Source organism: Oryctolagus cuniculus, chromosome 20 (genome assembly GCF_051225735.1).
Source record: "Oryctolagus cuniculus isolate XC-2025 breed Fujian yellow rabbit chromosome 20, ASM5122573v1, whole genome shotgun sequence".
Taxonomy (NCBI): domain Eukaryota; kingdom Metazoa; phylum Chordata; class Mammalia; order Lagomorpha; family Leporidae; genus Oryctolagus; species Oryctolagus cuniculus.
In genome coordinates, this window is record NC_142886.1 from 31,095,464 (window position 1) to 31,113,272 (window position 17,809).

The 17,809-nt window shown below is 38.7% G+C and overlaps 1 protein-coding gene across 20 annotated transcripts in view; it reads right to left on the minus strand.

Annotated features, from left to right (window-relative positions):
- The window catches only part of CEP128 (centrosomal protein 128), a 478,907-nt gene that overhangs the window by 248,146 nt on the left and 212,952 nt on the right, over positions 1-17,809 (minus strand). For 19 of the 20 annotated variants that reach the window (XM_089322694.1, XM_070065335.2, XM_070065333.2 and 16 more), the window contains 2 exons: positions 16,385-16,561; positions 13,495-13,554 (listed from right to left, as the gene is read on the minus strand). In XM_089322694.1, coding sequence (XP_089178820.1) covers positions 13,495-13,554; positions 16,385-16,561 — 237 coding nt within the window. Of the gene's footprint in view, positions 1-11,861; positions 11,998-13,494; positions 13,555-16,384; positions 16,562-17,809 lie in introns of those variants that run through there. The other variant, XM_089322697.1, reaches the window with a different exon arrangement.

Below are 17,809 nucleotides of genomic sequence, written 5' to 3' on the forward strand. Positions count from 1 at the left end.
TCCCTCTAACTCTGATTTTAAAACAAATAAATAAATCTTAACTAAAAAAATGGAAGTACCCAAATGTCCTCAAAATGATAACGGTTGAATAAATTGAGGTATATTCAAACAATGAAATACTACTTAGAATAAAAAATGTAATGATGCATGTTATTAATATTGATAATCTTCAAAGTACTGTGCTAAATATAAGAAGTCAATCAAAAATCCACAGATTGTATAAGTCCATTTATATAAAATACGCAAAACAAGCAAATCTATAGAGAAAGAGTTATCAAGGTTAGCACAACACTGGATATGGAGATTGAAATAGAATGATAGGTAGTGGCTAAGGTTCCTGATTTTCTTCTTGGGGTTACGTAAATGTTGTAAAATTCAATCTGCTGATGGCTACACAACTAACTGTATGAATATACTAGAAACCACTGAAGGGGACAATCTACACAAGTAAATTATATGGTGTATGAATAGTATTTCAGTGAAGCTAATTTTCATATAAAAAAGAAAGTAGAAAGTAAGATGGTAGAGCAAAAATGAAACTAAAATACAGCTCTCAGATGGATGAGACCCAACTTTAGTACATGCTACACAACCTATACAATCTGTCTAATCTAGAAATAACTGAATATGTTTACAAACCCCCAAATTATTATTGCAGAAATTTCGGCATAGCTCCTGACATTGCGGCCATTTGAGGAGTGAACCAACGGAAGGAAGACCTTTCTCTCTGTCTCTCTCTCTCTCACTATCTGTAACTCTACTTGTAAAATAAATAAATAAAAATATATATAAAAAAAAGAAAACATACTATACATACAGAGTGGAACATATACAGGAGGTTGGAAATCAAGAGCAAGGGAAAACCATAAGGGATGGATCAAAGTAGTAAATTAGAGATTCTACAATCCTTGTCATGTTATGGATAAGGCAGACGCAGGAATCACAGATAATGGCCAGGTTTCTAGGTTTACAAAACTGAAAGATATAAGATAAACAAGTTAATATCACATTGGAAAATACTGAAGTGGTTGGCCCTAAGAAATGAAGAAATATAGATGGCTAGTTGGATATATGGGTCTGAAGCTCAAGAGAGCTGGACAAAAGACGAAGAGTAAGGGACCACCACCATGCAGAGCCTGGGAATGGACAAGAAGCCCATTGAAAATGACTACAGAGACAATAAGAGGTTTTAAAAGAAATAAAGAGACTCCTGAAAAATACTTAAAAGAAATGGCTGGGAAGGTTGGAGGAAAACCCCATCTAGGGTGAAAGAAAGTACTGCAATAAGATAGATACCCAAATATAAAAGAATCCTATCAAAAGTAACTGCAGCTCACTCCATCATATATAAACAGACTGAATATATGAAATGCTAAACTTTTTATGATGATTATGTTTACTAAAAAGAGAGGTAGAAACACAGAAAATTATGGCGTTCAAAATTTATTCTGGCCGGCGCCGCGGCTCACTAGGCTAATCCTCCGCCTAGCGGCGCCGGCACACCGGGTTCTAGTCCCGGTCGGGGCGCCGGATTCTGTCCCGGTTGCCCCTCTTCCAGGCCAGCCCTCTGCTGTGGCCAGGGAGTGCAGTGGAGGATGGCCCAGGTGCTTGGGCCCTGCACCCCATGGGAGACCAGGAAAAGCACCTGGCTCCTGGCTCCTGCCATCGGATCAGCGCGGTGCGCCGGCCGCAGCGCGCTGGCCGCGGCGGCCATTGGAGGGTGAACCAACGGCAAAGGAAGACCTTTCTCTCTGTCTCTCTCTCTCTCACTGTCCACTCTGCCTGTCCAAAAAAAAAAAAAAAAATTTATTCTGATTACTTCAGTATTGCTAGAGCCGTTAAAATGTGAATGCACTCAATGCATCATGTATTTAATATATTCTAGAGGGGCTGGCGATGTGGTGTAGCAGGTTAGGCTTCCACCTGCAGTGCCAGTTCAAGACCTGGCTGCCCTACTTCTGATCCAGCTCTCTGGATGGAACAACTGGAAAACTATTCAATACCATTATTATTGCTATTAATTTATTAACTTATATTAACCAAGCAAAATAAGAGAAAGCCTGTGCTAACACTGCCTACTTCCATATTAAAACCACTGCATTGGAGCTGGCACTGTGGAATAGCAGACTAAGCCTCTACCTGTGGCACCAACATCCCATACAGGCGTCATTTTGTGTCCCGGTTTCTCTTCTTATCCAGCTCTCTGCTGATGGCCTGGGAAAGCAGTGGAAGATGGCCCAAATAATTGGGACCCTGCACCCATGTTGGAGACCTGGAAGAAGCTCCAGGCTCCTGGCTTTAGATTGGACCAGCTCTAGCCACTGGGACCATTTGGGGAGTGAACCAGAAGATGGAAGATTTCTCCCTCTCTCCCTCTCCATCCGTGACTGCCTATTTGAAAGGCAGGATCAAAGATGGAGAGAGAGGGAGAAACAGAGACAGGTATTTGAGAGGCAGAGTCACAGACAGATAGAGGGAGAAACAGAGGGAGAGGTATTCCATCTGCTGGCTCCACTCCCCAAATGGCCAAAACAGCTGGAGCTGAGGCGATCCAAAGCCAGGAGTCTCTTCTGGGTCTCCTACATGCATACAGGGGCCCAAGTACTTGGGCTATCTTCCACTGCTTTCCCAGGCCATCAGCAGGGAGCTATACTGGAAGTGGAGAAGCTGGGACATGAACCAGTGCCCATATGAGATGCTGGAACCAATGGCTCAGGCTTAGCCTACTATGCCACAGTGCTGGCCCAAATAAAATCTTAAAAAACAAACAAACAAACAAACAAAAAACCAAAAACACTGCATGGGCACTGGCATTGTGGCACAGTGGCTTAAGGCACCACCTGTGAAGCCAACATCCCATGTGAACCCTAATTGGAGTCTCAGATCCTCTGCTTCTGATTTAACTCCCTGATAATGCACCTGAGAAAGCAGTGGATGATGGCCTGTGTGCTTGGGCCCCTGCCACCCACATGGGACCCAGATGGAATTTCAGGCTCCTGATTTTAGCCTGGCCCCCAGCTACTTGGAAAATATCTCTCATCTCATCTCTCCCTCTCTCTGTAACTTACCTTAAAAAAAGAAAAAGAAAAGAAAACTCCAACGATCAGTTTATTATTGATCTGATGCATGAGAAAAGGTTAGGTCAAGATTCTGGAAAACACATACTGTCAGCCAAGAATTCTGCTATTATTTCACCACAAACACACATACACCTTTATTCTCATACATTAAAGAATATGAGAATTTTTAATAAAGAAATAAAGAAACTTAGTGAACTAAATCCTCAAGACTTTCTCCAAGAAAGTTACAAAACTCTTCAGTGAAAAACTCCATGGGAGTGGGTATTCATTCAAAAACATAAACACATGGATACATTACTGGGTACCCTGTTCTACACACCGTACGGATCTGACGCATGCAACTCCATGAAAAATGAGATGTTTAATTTCTTACAAAAAGGTAGCAATTTGTATGTAAGTAACAGGATGAAAAAAGAAAGCAGTATCTTAACCAAAAGTCTCCTTTTTTTTAGTATTACTATATTAATAAAGTTTAATGGACATTTAAAAGTAACACACTGAGAATATGAACACTACCCATTGGACTACGCAAGCATAAGCACAAAGAAGAAAGGCTGGTAAAATGTCCACGTGCCAGCCCAGGTAAATCTACATCACGTAGGCACAGTCCTAAACAAACGCTTTCAGGTGGCATATGCAAAGTAACAGGCTCCGATTCTGTTCAACCAATTTTGTACTTATAAATCACTTCATCAAGTAGCTCCAAGGATCCAGATATTAACCACTGTGAGGTTAACTGTGAGGAAACTGGAAAAAAAGCAAAACCTAGAACTCTTGTATTCATATTTGAAAGCTGAATCACCTGGAGGTTCAAGTACATTTTCAAAACTATTTAATCACTGCCAGAAATATGCTCAGATAAATCTTTCAAGGATTTGTCTGAGATTAGCTGTCACTTAATATTATCACCAATGATTAGATGTCAGAGAATTAAATTATTAGTATGATGGAGGTAATTACCATCTTTTAACAGAGAATAAAATTAAATAACATTGGTAAACAGAAGAAATATGTATGTACAGAATGAAATTTAAAACAGAGAAATCTGAAGAAATATACTTTTAAAATATATCAAATTGAATATGGATTGATAAAAAGTATGAGTTTCACAATATACTACAGACCACATGAGAGAATTGTGAGAAAAGCAATAAGGAAGTCAGCTTTTCAATCTCCTATCAATATAAAGCATTGTAGAAACAAGTCATTATTAAATAATAATGCAGGGCTTAATTTGGTTGGTTTGCATCAGAGATGGCAAACACAGTTACATTTGCCAGGTAGGAAATATCAATAAAAGAAGTCCATAGAAATTATAATAATCCTTAAAATGTGCCACCCAGGCTATTTTTTACCTTTCTAAACTTCACATGGATATAAAAAAATATGTTCATTTCTCTTAAATCTACTTTATGAAAAGCAACTGCAAGCATAATGATAAAAAGCAAGTGACACTGCTTCTCCATGTGATACATCAATAAAGAATGACAAGGACTATGTAAAACTACAGTGCAGATGCCCTCTCCAAAGTGGTAAGCCCTAAGGTTCTCAAATCTTCCCATATCTCAAAAGGAAAACAAATTCCATGTCATAATTCTGCAGTTGTACAATTTTTTGTAAAGTGCCTGTTACCAATTCATTTTCTTAAAATCCATTTTGCCTAAACAAAATGGGTCCCCAGTTTCAATCCTCCAATTTAATCTTTTCTTAAGCAGCATTTTAGAGGTAAATTCAGAAAATAACTTTGCATTTGTTTCTCTCATGCTTCCTATATACTCTATACCACCTTTGACCTTTTTCCACCGCCCATGGTCACTATCATTTCTAAGTGATAAACGAGAAACAACAAATCTCTTTTGTCCTAACAATAATTCAATCAGTTCTACAAAAACAAAGCAATAATAAATAAATAATAGGGGCTGGCACTGTGGTGCACCAGGTTAAAGCCCTGGCCTGCAACACCAGCATCCCATATGGGCACCAGTTTGAGTCCTGGCTGTTCTACTTCTGATCCACCTCCCTGCTAATGCTCCTGGGAAAGCAACAGAGGATGGCTCAGGTCCTTGGGCCCCTGCACCCATGTGTGAGACCTCAAAGAAGTTCCTGGTTCCTGGCTTCAGTTCGGCTCAGCTCCAGCCTTTGCAGCCATTTGGTGAGTGAACCAACAGATGGAAGATCTCTCTCTCTCTTCCCCGTCTCCCTCCCTTCCTCCCCCTCTCTACCTCTTTCTGTAACTGTGTCATTCAAATAAATAAAATAAATCTTGAAAAAAAAATCAAACAATAAAAGCCTCAAAACAAAATATGAGGTTTAATTAGCATTAATATACACCAATGATTGAACTGTGTCCTCCCAAAATTTATTCTGTTGAAGCACTAGTCCAAAGATGGCTTTATTTAGAGACAGGGCCTTTAGGGAAATAACAAATAATAAATGGGTACATAAGGGTGTGCCTCGATCCTACAGGGCTTGTGTCATTATAAGAAAAAGAAGAGGTGTCAGGCAAACACAGAAGACCACATAAGGCAAAGGGACTCCCCACAAGCCAGGAAATGTGTACTTGGATCTTGGACTTTCAGTCCCCAGAACTGTGAGAAAACATGACTGCTGTTGAAGCCACCCAGGGATTGGGATTTTGTTACGGCAGTCCCAGCAGATCTAATACAATATGACCTGTGGGTATAGTTTATTGCTATGAAGCCTTTTATTCCATTGTCAAACAAAATGAAAAACAGGCTACAGTTAGTGCCCAACACAAATTTAATGTCTATACAGAATATATTATTAATCCTACAAAATACAAATTGAGAGAAATCTAATCAACCAACAAATAGTTGAGAATCAGTGTTTGTTACATAAATTCACAATATACTCATCAAGTATCTTGTGGCGGCAGCTTGGAACACAGTATAAGAATAACTTTAACAATTCCAAGTAATAATTAGCTGACAAGGCTATTAATCACAAAGCAAAAATCATTCTATTAAGTACTCACAAGAGCATTTGCAAGTTACACAACAGACTCACTTATTTAACTATATCAATAAGCATTGCTAATTAAGCCAAAATAGAGAAAGAATTTTAAAATAAACAGCCTTTTACCTTCAAAGTTATCAGCTTGCATTTAGGTAAAAATATTCATAGGTATCTAGTAAAACTATCAAGATGGATGTTTTCTACCTGTAAGAATCTTCTACTGGGATTTAGCAAAATAATACAGTAAAGTAACTAAGGAATAATTCAAAGGGCCAGCATGGCAGAGTAGCAGGCAAAGCCACTGCCTGAGACACCAGCATCCCATATGTGCACTGGTTCATTTTCCTACTACTCCATTTCTGATCCAGCTCCCTGCTAATGACCTGGGAAAAGCAGGGGGAGGTGGACCAAACACTTGGGCCCCTGCCACCCACGTGGCAAGCCAGGATGAAGATCCTAGCTTCGGCCTGGCCCAACAACTGGCTGTTGTGGCCATATAGGGAGCGAGCCAATGGGTAGAAGATCTCTGTCTCTCCCACTCTCTCTCTGTAACTGACTTACAAATAAATAAAATCTTAAAAAAAAAAAAAGGAATGACTCAAAGCTAAAAACCAAGGAAAACAGAAAATCTGAATAAAAGATTATGGCTTAGAGAGTTAGCAATAATATTAGGACCCATAATTTTGCTGAACTACCGTGCTTCCTTTGGCAAAACTCTAAAAACAATTTTGAAAAAACCAAAAATAAAGGAAGAGGATGGCAATATTTTGAAATATGCTAGGTCACCAAAACAAGAATTAAATCAGAACTACAAAATTCAAATCCAAGCCAACCTAAAAGCGTGATTTTTCCTGTAATAATTTCTACACATTTCTTAGTTATGAATATAGCAAAAAAGAAAACAAAAGTATCCCCATAATACATATTTTAAAATACAGAATACCTTTCTCCAATTACACTGAAAGTATTCTATGTACATAATTTAAAAATTATTTCCAAAAACTCACTCAAAATATTAAGTGTAACATTTTCATTTCTATAGCAGAAATATAAAATACTAGATTATTCACATCCTTAAATAAAAATTAAACATGCCATATCTAATATTTCTTACATAATGACTGTTGTTGTAAAAAGATCGACACAAGATTTGTACTCAAGTGTAGGTTACAAAATGAATGGAGACAAACAACAGCACAAAATTCAGAGACCTGAATTCTAAACCCTCCTCAGCAACTAAGGAGCTCTACATTCCTAGGTAAAACAAAACTCTTCAGGCCTTAGCTTCCACCTTTCAAAAGGAGAAAGTCAAATTACAGGATCTCTAAAGCTACTGCAGTCAGGAAGAGTAAATGCTTGCCAGCACCAAGAACACACTATATACTGTGACAGTGTAACTCTTTGGGATGACACCTAATAGGACAATAAACAAAAATCTCCAAATAACTTGAAAGTGCATTTTTCTTACCAGATAAATTTAAGGTTTACAGCTCTGATCAAATAAAACCAATATTTGCTGTTATGATTCAAACATGATTTGCTTCCCTAAATTTACACATAAACACCAAAGTCTTATCTTAACAGTTAATGAATTAATGTTGATGGTTGATGGATTATGGGTGGAGACTTGATCTCATTATGGTTTCTGGAGGTGGGCCTAGTGGGGGTTCATTGGGTTATTAGGGGCTTACCCTTGAGAGAGCAATCTCAGCAGAAGGCTGGTTATATAAGCGTCAGGTGCTTCCTGTCGCTCTCTGCTTCCTGGCTTACCAGTGATCATCACTCAGCGATCCCCTAACCTCATTAGATGCCAGATTAATAAACCTGCCCAACCCTGGACTGTGAACCTCCAAATTGTTAGCTGAAATAAAGTTTATCCCTTCCTACATCATTCCTCCCAGGTATTTTAATTAAAGTAACAAAAGGCTGATGAATACATTTCACATATTTACTGAAATCTCATCTGCTAATTATTCATTCTTTTTTAGTATTTAAGCTGAGAAAGTTCCTAGAACGGGAAAAATACATCAAGTTCAATATAATGATTCTTTTAAAGAAATTTACTGAACATTTAGCCAGGCATTGTGACAAATGTTAAAGATGTAATGAGCAGGGCTGGTGTTTTGGCAAAGGGAGTAAAACCATGACTTGTGACTCTGGCATCCCATATGGACGTCGGTTTGAGACTCAGCTGCTCCACTTCCAATCCAGCTCCCTGCTAATGTGGCTGAGAAAGCAGCAAAAGATGGCCCAAGTGTTTGGGCCCCTGCACCCACATGGAGACATGGAAGAAGCTCCTGACTCCTGCTTCGGCCTGGCCATTGCGCCCATTTGGAGTGTGATCCAGCAGAGGGAAGACCCATTCATTCTCTTTCTTTCTCTCTCTCTCTCTTTTCCTCCCTCACTCTCCTTGTGCGTCTTCTAACTCTTTCAAATAAATTTAAAAAAAAAAAACTTAAAAAAAAAAAGATGTAATGAGCAATGGACAGACACATTTCTTCCCTCATAAGGCTTAATGACTAAAGAAAAAGAAAAGTGGATAATTTCAGTACAGTGAGATAAAGGCCAAGAAGAAAAAAGCAGTTTTCCATGATCGAAGAAGTATATAAATTCATTTCTTTGCCTCGAAGGGAATAATTTATACTGGACTCCAAAATGAGATGTATTCTCTAAACAGAACCCTCTGAAATCCTTCTTTAAGCTGAGGAACAGCTGACATCAGCTTTTCTTTACACACTATCACAAAATGATGACATAAGATCCATGATCAATCATGATAATCACCAGTAAATGGTTCCATCCTCAGAGTGTCTGCCTGCTCTAGATTTGGGAAGTCCTCCTCATTCTCACTGTGAACATCTCTGCTACTTCCCAATTTGCCTGTATCTACACTTCTCTTTGCACTTCCTATCCAAACAGAACTTCCTGGATATCGATCCCTGTGATGGAAACTTTGAATATTTTTGCTAGCTTGCCTATCTGGAATTCTGCATGCCCATTTATGCCAACAAAAATTCTTGAATGGAATCTTCCAGTTGGGCTTGAAAACACTAAACATCTTCTCCCACACAATCTGACACATCATTAAGAATGATTTAAATATCATCACCAAAATATAAATCCAATCTTTCCTTACTTCTGAAGCAATAAACAACTTCCTCAGTTCAGACTGTCACAACCAGACAGGAAAAACCTAATTGGTCTCCTTGCCTTCCATCTTACTACTTTTAATGCAACTTCCACATCTCTATCAGAGTGATGTTTCTAAAATACAAGCATGTGCCTGCGTTGTTCAAAACTCCTTCGTGATTCACTAACTGCCTACCTGAATCAAGCTCCTCAAAATGGCACACACTGCTCTTTTTGAATGGCCTGCTGCCCTCAAAGGCCTGGCTTACAGTGGCCCTGATGCACCTAATGACTGCCTCTGACTGGGGCTTCACCCCTGCCTTTTTCTGACTTACTATTTTATATTCCGTTTTGCAAAGGCACTTGGCATTTCTTTGCACTTATCATGTTGTTTCTCTTCTGTGTCATTCCTAGGTTTCTCAATATGTAGTCTTCTCTTTCTTTACCAGATTAGCTTCACGATTCATCTCAGGCATCAACCTCCATGGTAGCTTCTACATATTTTTATTATAATAATATATAATTCTGAAAATATCAACATAGGTATCTTTTTTGAAAAACAGAGTTTACTTAAGAAGCAAGACCATTTTTTTTCTTGTTTGCTGTTAAGTTCACAGCATGTAACACAGCATCTAGGATCTACTGACCCAGTAAGTTTGCTATCAAGCTTAATAAAACTTGGAGAGTTCATGCCTTGTCAGACTTTATAACAAAAAAACAAAACCCATAATCCACGAGAACTCCTTGCCCACCAATTCTTAAATGACCTTAAACCCTCTTCCTTCCTGTAATGTCTTACTCTTATCATTCATTGGTTATTTTATCTGGGAATCTGGTTCCACACTCAGGTGGACTTCCTGTTTATGTTATGCCTCATGGCCAACAACACAACTGTGATACAATCCCCACCCAGTCCTCTATTTTTCTAGAATTAACACTAACAGAAGAAATTCATTTGGCAGATTTATGAAAACAATTACTAAATGCCCTCAGAGGTCCTTCTAATACTGCAAGATGTCACCACAGACCACCAGAACAGCAATTCTATTTTCCATACAGCTTTTGTTCTCTGATTTCAGATCTTATCTTCAATACTTATAGAGGTATCCAGTCATAGTTCATGGGAATTACAGTATTGTAGCCCATCAATAACCTAAGCCATCTTTCTGGTAAATAGATTCAATTCCTCCTTAGTCAGTTGGTCAGCATGATATTTTTTATCACAACCCTTTTACACTGTAGAAGAACAGTTGTCTCATGCAGTATTAAAACTGGCCTGATCAGAAGCTCAATCCCATTAAATGATAAGGGAAAACTGCTCACCAAGCTCCCAAATTAAAGAGCTATGATTAAGAGTCATCTCTGGCTCTCATAATTTAACTGAACCAAAGCAGTGAAAGCTTTCTGTTCAGAAATGATAAAGATTTCAACTTGAAAGAAAATTCCAAGTACATTGCTCTTGTTGTCAGAACTCTGCAGTTGGGCAAAAGAAAAAAAAAAGAACTGTTGTATTAATGCACCACAGAAGTTTCTGGGAAAAAAATTCTGAGGTAGCAAAATATGTATATTCCAAATTTCCTATGCAGGTGGCATAAATAAAAACACTTGTATTTGTTTGTCAGAAACGTTTAGGAAGGCAAAGGACTGCCATACTTAAAGTAGGACACAGGAAAATCTATAAGCTAAGGTAAATTCTAATGCTCAATCACAATATTTTTATGATCAGGAAGAGATTTCTCGTCTTCACAGTTGGCCTTCGAAGGTGGGCCTGCTCTCACCTGCATCTTCCACTGTACCTTAGTCACCTATCACAGTGCATTTTCTGTGCTCGCTCATACATTTTGTCCTTCTCCCTAGCGTTTTATCCATATTTGACCAACTGGAGAACTTCGATTTTTGTTGTTGTTGTCAAAAATAAGCTTAAATGTTGCTTTTTGGGAGGAGCTTTATATGAATGCTGGCACCACCACACCTTGCCACCCTCCCAGCACAAACACGAGGGTAACTGTTCCTTTTTCTATGTTCTCTGGTTAATGTTTGCATGTATCTACAACAATATAACATATTTCAAAGATTTTTAGAATTTGTTTAAATCTAAATTTTCTCTGTTGGACTTGGAACATGCAATGAAAATTCATGACTTGCTAAGCATTATTTCCACCCACAGTGTGTGAAATCCATGAGTACACAATCACTATTCTTGACTGAATGAACTGAGACAGCTGGATGGCAACAGGCACAATGTTTCAGACGCTGCACACACTCAGTCTGCTTTCCACTCTACACGGCATTCGACAAGTCACTTTCCTTCCTTGAAAGTTCATTTATTTCTTATTTTTCCAATTAAAAACAAAAGACAAAAGCTAAAGCTTCCTTCTTGTTAAAACAACAACAAAAAGGGGGGAGGGCCTAAACTGGCATTCAAGTGACATGAAAGATTTGCCATTTTAGTATTTTGAAGCTGAGGAAACTAGTCTAAAAATGAATGCAGGTAGTAAGAACAGACGTGGTGGGGGTAAATATATTTACAACTCCTCTGGTCATCGTTTCCCATATGTTTCTATTATTAGTTGAAAGTCAGAGAGAACACTGCCCTATCCTCAGCTATTGCATTTCCCAAATGCCTGGAATAGGCAGGGCTGGGGCAGGCCAACGTTGGGAGCTGGGAACTCAATGCGGGCCTCTGACATGGGAGGCAATCACACAATTGCTGGAGCCATTTCACCTGCTGCCTCCCGGGTACACATTAGCAGGCAACTGGAATCAGAAGCAGAACTGGGTCTCAAATCCAAGCACTTCATATAGGATGCAGCTGTAACAAGAGGCACCGTAAGTGCAGCACCAAAAACCTATCCCCTGCATGTACTGTAATCAGTGAATTTCCAAGCAATCTGATAGATGAATTAAACTGACAATCATCCCAAGATCTGAAAAAATGTCTTTGCTAAAATTAAAAAAATTGTTCAGGGTCCAGCACTGTGGCATAGTGGGTAAAGCCACCAGCTGCAATGCCTGAATCTCATATGGGTGCCAGTTTACGTCCCGGCTGCTCCATTTCCCATCTAGCTTCCTTGTTAATGGCCTTAGAAAAGCAGTGAAAGATGGTCCACGTGTTTGGGGCACTTTATCTGGATGAAGAAGAGAGCTGGATGAAGCTCTTGGCTGCTGCCTTCCGCCTAGCCCAGCCCTGGCCATTGAGGCCTTCTGGGGAGTGAACCAGTAGATCTCTCTCTCTCTCTCTCTCTCCCTCCCTCCCCCCCCCTCCCCCTCTCTCTCTCTCTCTTCCTCCCTCTCTACCTGTAACTCTTTCAAATAAATAAATAATTTTTTTAAAAAAGAAGCAAAATTGAAAAATTGTTCTTTTTTTTTATTTTTGCTTAGCTCCCATTAAATTTAAATCATAATGTCAAAAAACCACAAAGCAGGAAAGCTATCTTCAGAATATCAAGTTTACCCGGAATTTTTTGTTGTTGTTGTTGTTGTTGACAGGCAGAGTTAGACAGTGAGAGAGACAGAGAGGAAGGTCTTCCTTCCATTGGTTCACCCCCCAAATAGCTGCCACGGCTGGCACACTGTGCCGATCCGAAGCCAGGAGACAGGTGCTTCCTCCTGGTCTCCCATGCGGGTGCAGGGCCCAAGCACTTGGGCCATCCTCCACTGCCTTCCCGGGCCACAGCAGAGAGCTGAACTGGAAGAGGAGCAACCAGGACAGAACCAGCGCCCAAACCGGAACTAGAACCCGGGTTACCGGCGCTGCAGGTGGAGGATTAGCCTAGTGAGCCACGGCGCCGGCCTTGTTTACCCTGTAATTTTGTAAAAGACACCGAGAATGGTGTAAGGATTTGCTTGAGTCACATGTAATTGACAGGCTTTGAGCCTACCCTCACGAACCTAAATTTATTAAGTATATATGTGCACAATGATTAGTTCCATTTACTCTGACATTTGTGTACTTCCAGAGACATTGCCTATTCCAAGAAGAAAAATCTCTCTCTCCAATGGTCTGATTCCTGATATTTCACAATTTTTCCTTCCTTAATTCTCTCATTGTTTGCCTACGTATTTTAGCTAAATTATAAATGTTAAAATTATAAATGTTAAAATACAAAACATGGAAGTTTCTTAAATGCACCACAGTGATGTCTTATCCTGCAATGCAGAAATATACCTTCAAAAGAAGAGTTATGTGACAAAATATAACCAAAATATATATAAATATATATATAATAAATATAACCAAAATATAAAACCAAATAGGATTCCTTGAAGATCGTAAGTATAAAAACTTTAGAATCAAAAGATTAATTACCTTGCTTTCTGCTAACCAGCGATGTGCGTCATAATGTATATCAGGACTAGATGAAAAAACCTACAATAAGAATAAAGAGTATTAGAAACATATTTTTCTCTAAAATTAAATTATTCATTATACCATCAAAAAGTTTAAGTCTCAACTTTAAGGAGTTAAAAAAAGAAGAAAGTTTATGCCAAAATATTCAACCAAAACTTATAGGAGACACAAATTTAACCTATCTGTATTGATCCGAAGCCCATGTGCTATCACACAGTGAATACCAAGGCCAGAGTTATGGGAAGAGAGAGCAAAATCAGCATAGGATATAGATTTAATCCAGTAAGTTAAGCTCTTGAATCATCAAAGGTTGGCCAATGTTAATGATGTATCTTAATAAAAACACTCTCCTAATTGTTTGATAATGGTGACAGTTTACATGTATGAATTTACCAAAATTGACTACATACTAATATAGTTACCAGAAAACCAAAAGTTAGAAATAATAGCACCATTCCCCAGAACTTTTCTCAAGCTCATTTGCTTCATGTTTCTGATCAAACTCATTCCATAAAATTCTCAATGCAAAATAGCAGAAAATTTCACCAGCAACATTTCAAAATTTAAGAAATTACAAAGAATACCTTGAATTCTTTCTTTTTAGGAAACATTTTCAAGATTCTCCTGCCACCTTCCTGTACAACTATCAACTACAAAGCAAAGAATCAATTTTATCTTTAACAAATCCTTTAGTGGTTTCTTGAGGTGACAGTAAATGTTAAGCACTTCAGTATATCCATCTTTTTTCAAGTATACAGGAGCAAACAAAAGTTACTAATGGAAAATATTCACAATAAAAAGTATGTAGACCAGGGGCTGGCGCTGTGGTATAGCGGGTAATGCCAATGCCTGCAGTGGCGGCATCTCATATGGGTGCCAGTTCGAGTCCCAGCTGCTCCACTTCCGATCCAGCTCTCTGCTGTGACTGGGAAAGCAGTGGAGGATGGCCCCTGAGTCCTTGGGCCCCTGCACAAGCGTTGGGAGACCCAAAAGAGGCTCCTGGCTCCTGGTTTTGCATTGCCCAGCTCCGGCAGTTGTAGCCATTTGGAGAGTGAACCAGCAAATGGAAGGCCTCTCTCTCTCTTTCTCTCTATGCCTCTGCCTCTCTGTAACTATGCCTTTCAAATAAATAAATAAATCTTTTTAAAAAAGAAATAAAATATAAATTTTTAAAATTCAGAATAAATATTACATTGCTAATATGAACTTTCAGATAAATTAGGATTTTCTAGGCCACACATTTACTTGAAAGGCAGAGTTATAGAGCAGTTACAGAGAGAAGAAAAGAGACAGACAGAGAGAAAGAGAAAGAGAATCTTCCATCTGCCAGTTTACATCCCAAATGCTGGGACTGGTTCAGGCTGAAGCCAGGAGTCTGGCACTCTATCCAGGTCTCCTAGAAGGGTGGCAGGGTCCCCAGCATTTAGGCCATTTTTTTGCTGCTTTCCTAGGCACATTATTAACAAGGAGATGGGTCAGAAGTGGAGCAGCCAGGACTTGAACTGGTGACCATATGGGATGCCAGTGTTTCAGGCAGCAGCTTAACCAATGAGCTACAACACCAACTCTGTATGAGCAAATTTAAAACTAAAAAAAATCAGCATTAGATAGGCAAAAGAATAAACTAAAAATAATAACAGGCCCAGTAACAGTCCTAAAAGAGTTAATTTTCTACCTAAAGCACATTATTTCCACATTAGGCTCACAGTCTTTTCAAGATGAAATTTGACTTTTTTAAAAAATGTATTTAGAAAAATATTCCACCACTTTACCAAACTCTACCAGTTGAAATCTCACATTTTAGTTTAATACTAAGAAACTGTTGATTACAAGAAAAGAATTATTTTTTTCTTTTAAATACCATAAAAGAGAAAAGTGGGGGGAAGATGTGGAAGAACAGGAAAAAGAGGGAAACACAGAACATACTAGTTTAAGGGAAAATCCTTCTAGAAAAAGACAAATAAATGAAGAAACATCTGAAGAGGAAAAAGCATAATACCATAGTAGGAGTGCTGTCATACAGAGGTAAGAGATGTGTTACAGTGTGTTATGGTTTGACAATATCAAAGCAACCTAGTGCTCTCTGTATGTAACACAGCAGTATCAGAGCCTACACTTGAAAGAGGTGCTTACTTTCAAGCAATTCAAAGCACCCTTCATACAATTTTCTTAAGTAAAATTTAAAAAATAAATAGTAACATTCCACTTTAAAAATAGGAAAACCAAATTAAATATAAGTTTTTCAAATAGGAAGGCAGGGAACATACTGGTTACTTGTACAGATTCCAGACTCCTAAGGTTTGAAGTCCTAGGTTAGCATTTAACGAGATGTATGGCCTGTCACTAGTTACTGAACCCCTCTAAACCTCACTTTATCTTCTCTATGGTGAAATTAATCAAAGTACCTAAAGGAAGGGTAGCTTTAGGGGTAAAGAAAGAGACTGCATTTACTGTACTTCTCACAGAAACTGTAATATACACTCAATAGTTGGTTGCAAGTAACATACAAACAGCAACAAAAATAGCCTATCATGATGAAAAATTCAAAATCCAGGGCTCCTGACTCCAAGGTTATTTTCTTTAGCCAAAACTGCTGCCTCTCTCATAAGACATTTTCTTTAACTGAGTAAAAAACAGGCAATTCACTGGAATAACACCATATTTCTCTCTCCATGATTGTGGACTAGATACAGTGCTTCATTGGAAAAAAGGGAAGGAAGTGATATTGTTTCCTAAAACTTTCTGAATGGAATAAAAATATGACTACCATGTAACTAGAGATTAAAATCTATAATTACATACTAAGAAACAAACTGAAAATTATGGCACAATGAGAACTCATAATTACTTTCAATTTTTCCATGGAGTCCCTAGAGAAGGTTTTGCAAGCTGCATCAATTTCCTTCCCTATCACCCCAAGAATGGACTCCTGTTCAGTCTCCAGACAAAGCAGTTGATCCTTGAGCTGCAGTCTGGCCTCTTCCATTCTTCTTAAGTGCTCTTCTTCTTTGCTTATATGTTTCTCCTAATGCATTAATAAGAAATAAAACAGAAGTTGATTATAAAGTAGAGACAAGAAATACTTGTAATAGCTACATAATAAACAAAAGAACCAGGTTAAAAAACAGATTTGACCCCATCAATCCATTTACTAAAATAAAACACCCTACTTATTATCTGAGGAAAAATTATAGAGTTCAGAGGTACAGCAGTTTTGAAACTGTTAAGAAGATACACAGCAAATAAAATTATGACAGTTCTATAACCAACAAACAAAAAGAAATTGAAAAAAATCCTTTACCATTTTAACAGCATGATGGATCAGAGTAAAAGCTGATACCACAAATCAACTTACAGCTTTACTAAACATTAGCAAAAAGTAAAAAATCTAAACTAACAAATATGAAGCCTCTAAGTCTCCTCGTTTGGAAAAAAATTTCACAACCGTCAACACATCACAACATAGCTTGAGAAAACACAGCTTGAGAAAAAGACTAAGTTTTCAAGAGCAGTCATAGTATATAAATCTCCTTGAATCATTAAAATCTGTAAAAGATGGAAGTAGTTTCCAAGTAATTAAATCTACTTAATGAAAAGGGGTTTCTAAGGAGCCCTGTAAGAGATTTACAAAGATTCAGGGAACTTCTCTAGGCAAAACAATTCTCAATCATTATCATTATAAAATTTCATTCCTAGAGAAATTCAAAGTGCTACTGTACAGGAATTATGTCAAAATAACATTCTCCGGCTGGCGCCGTGGCTCACTAGGCTAATCCTCCGCCTTGCGGTGCCGGCACACCCGGTTCTAGTCCCGGTCGGGGCGCCGGATTCTGTCCCGGTTGCCCCTCTTCCAGGCCAGCTCTCTGCTGTGGCCAGGGAGTGCAGTGGAGGATGGCCCAAGTGCTTGGGCCCTGCACCCCATGGGAGACCAGGAGAAGCACCTGGCTCCTGCCATTGGATCAGCGCGGTGCGCCGGCTGCAGCGCACCAGCCGCGGCGGCCATTGGAGGGTGAACCAACGGCAAAAGGAAGACCTTTCTCTCTGTCTCTCTTTCTCTCACTGTCCACTCTGCCTGTCAAAAAAAAATAAAAATTAAAAAATTAAAAAAATAACATTCTCTAGAATTGCATGTGTGAACAGTGTGTCAAAATTGTAATAGCTGGCTAATGTGCCTTTACTCATTACAGGGTAGCCTAATCAACTTAAATCCACTACATACAACAAACCCAGCTTGAATTCCTCAAAACATCACAAGATCTACACACTGAAAATT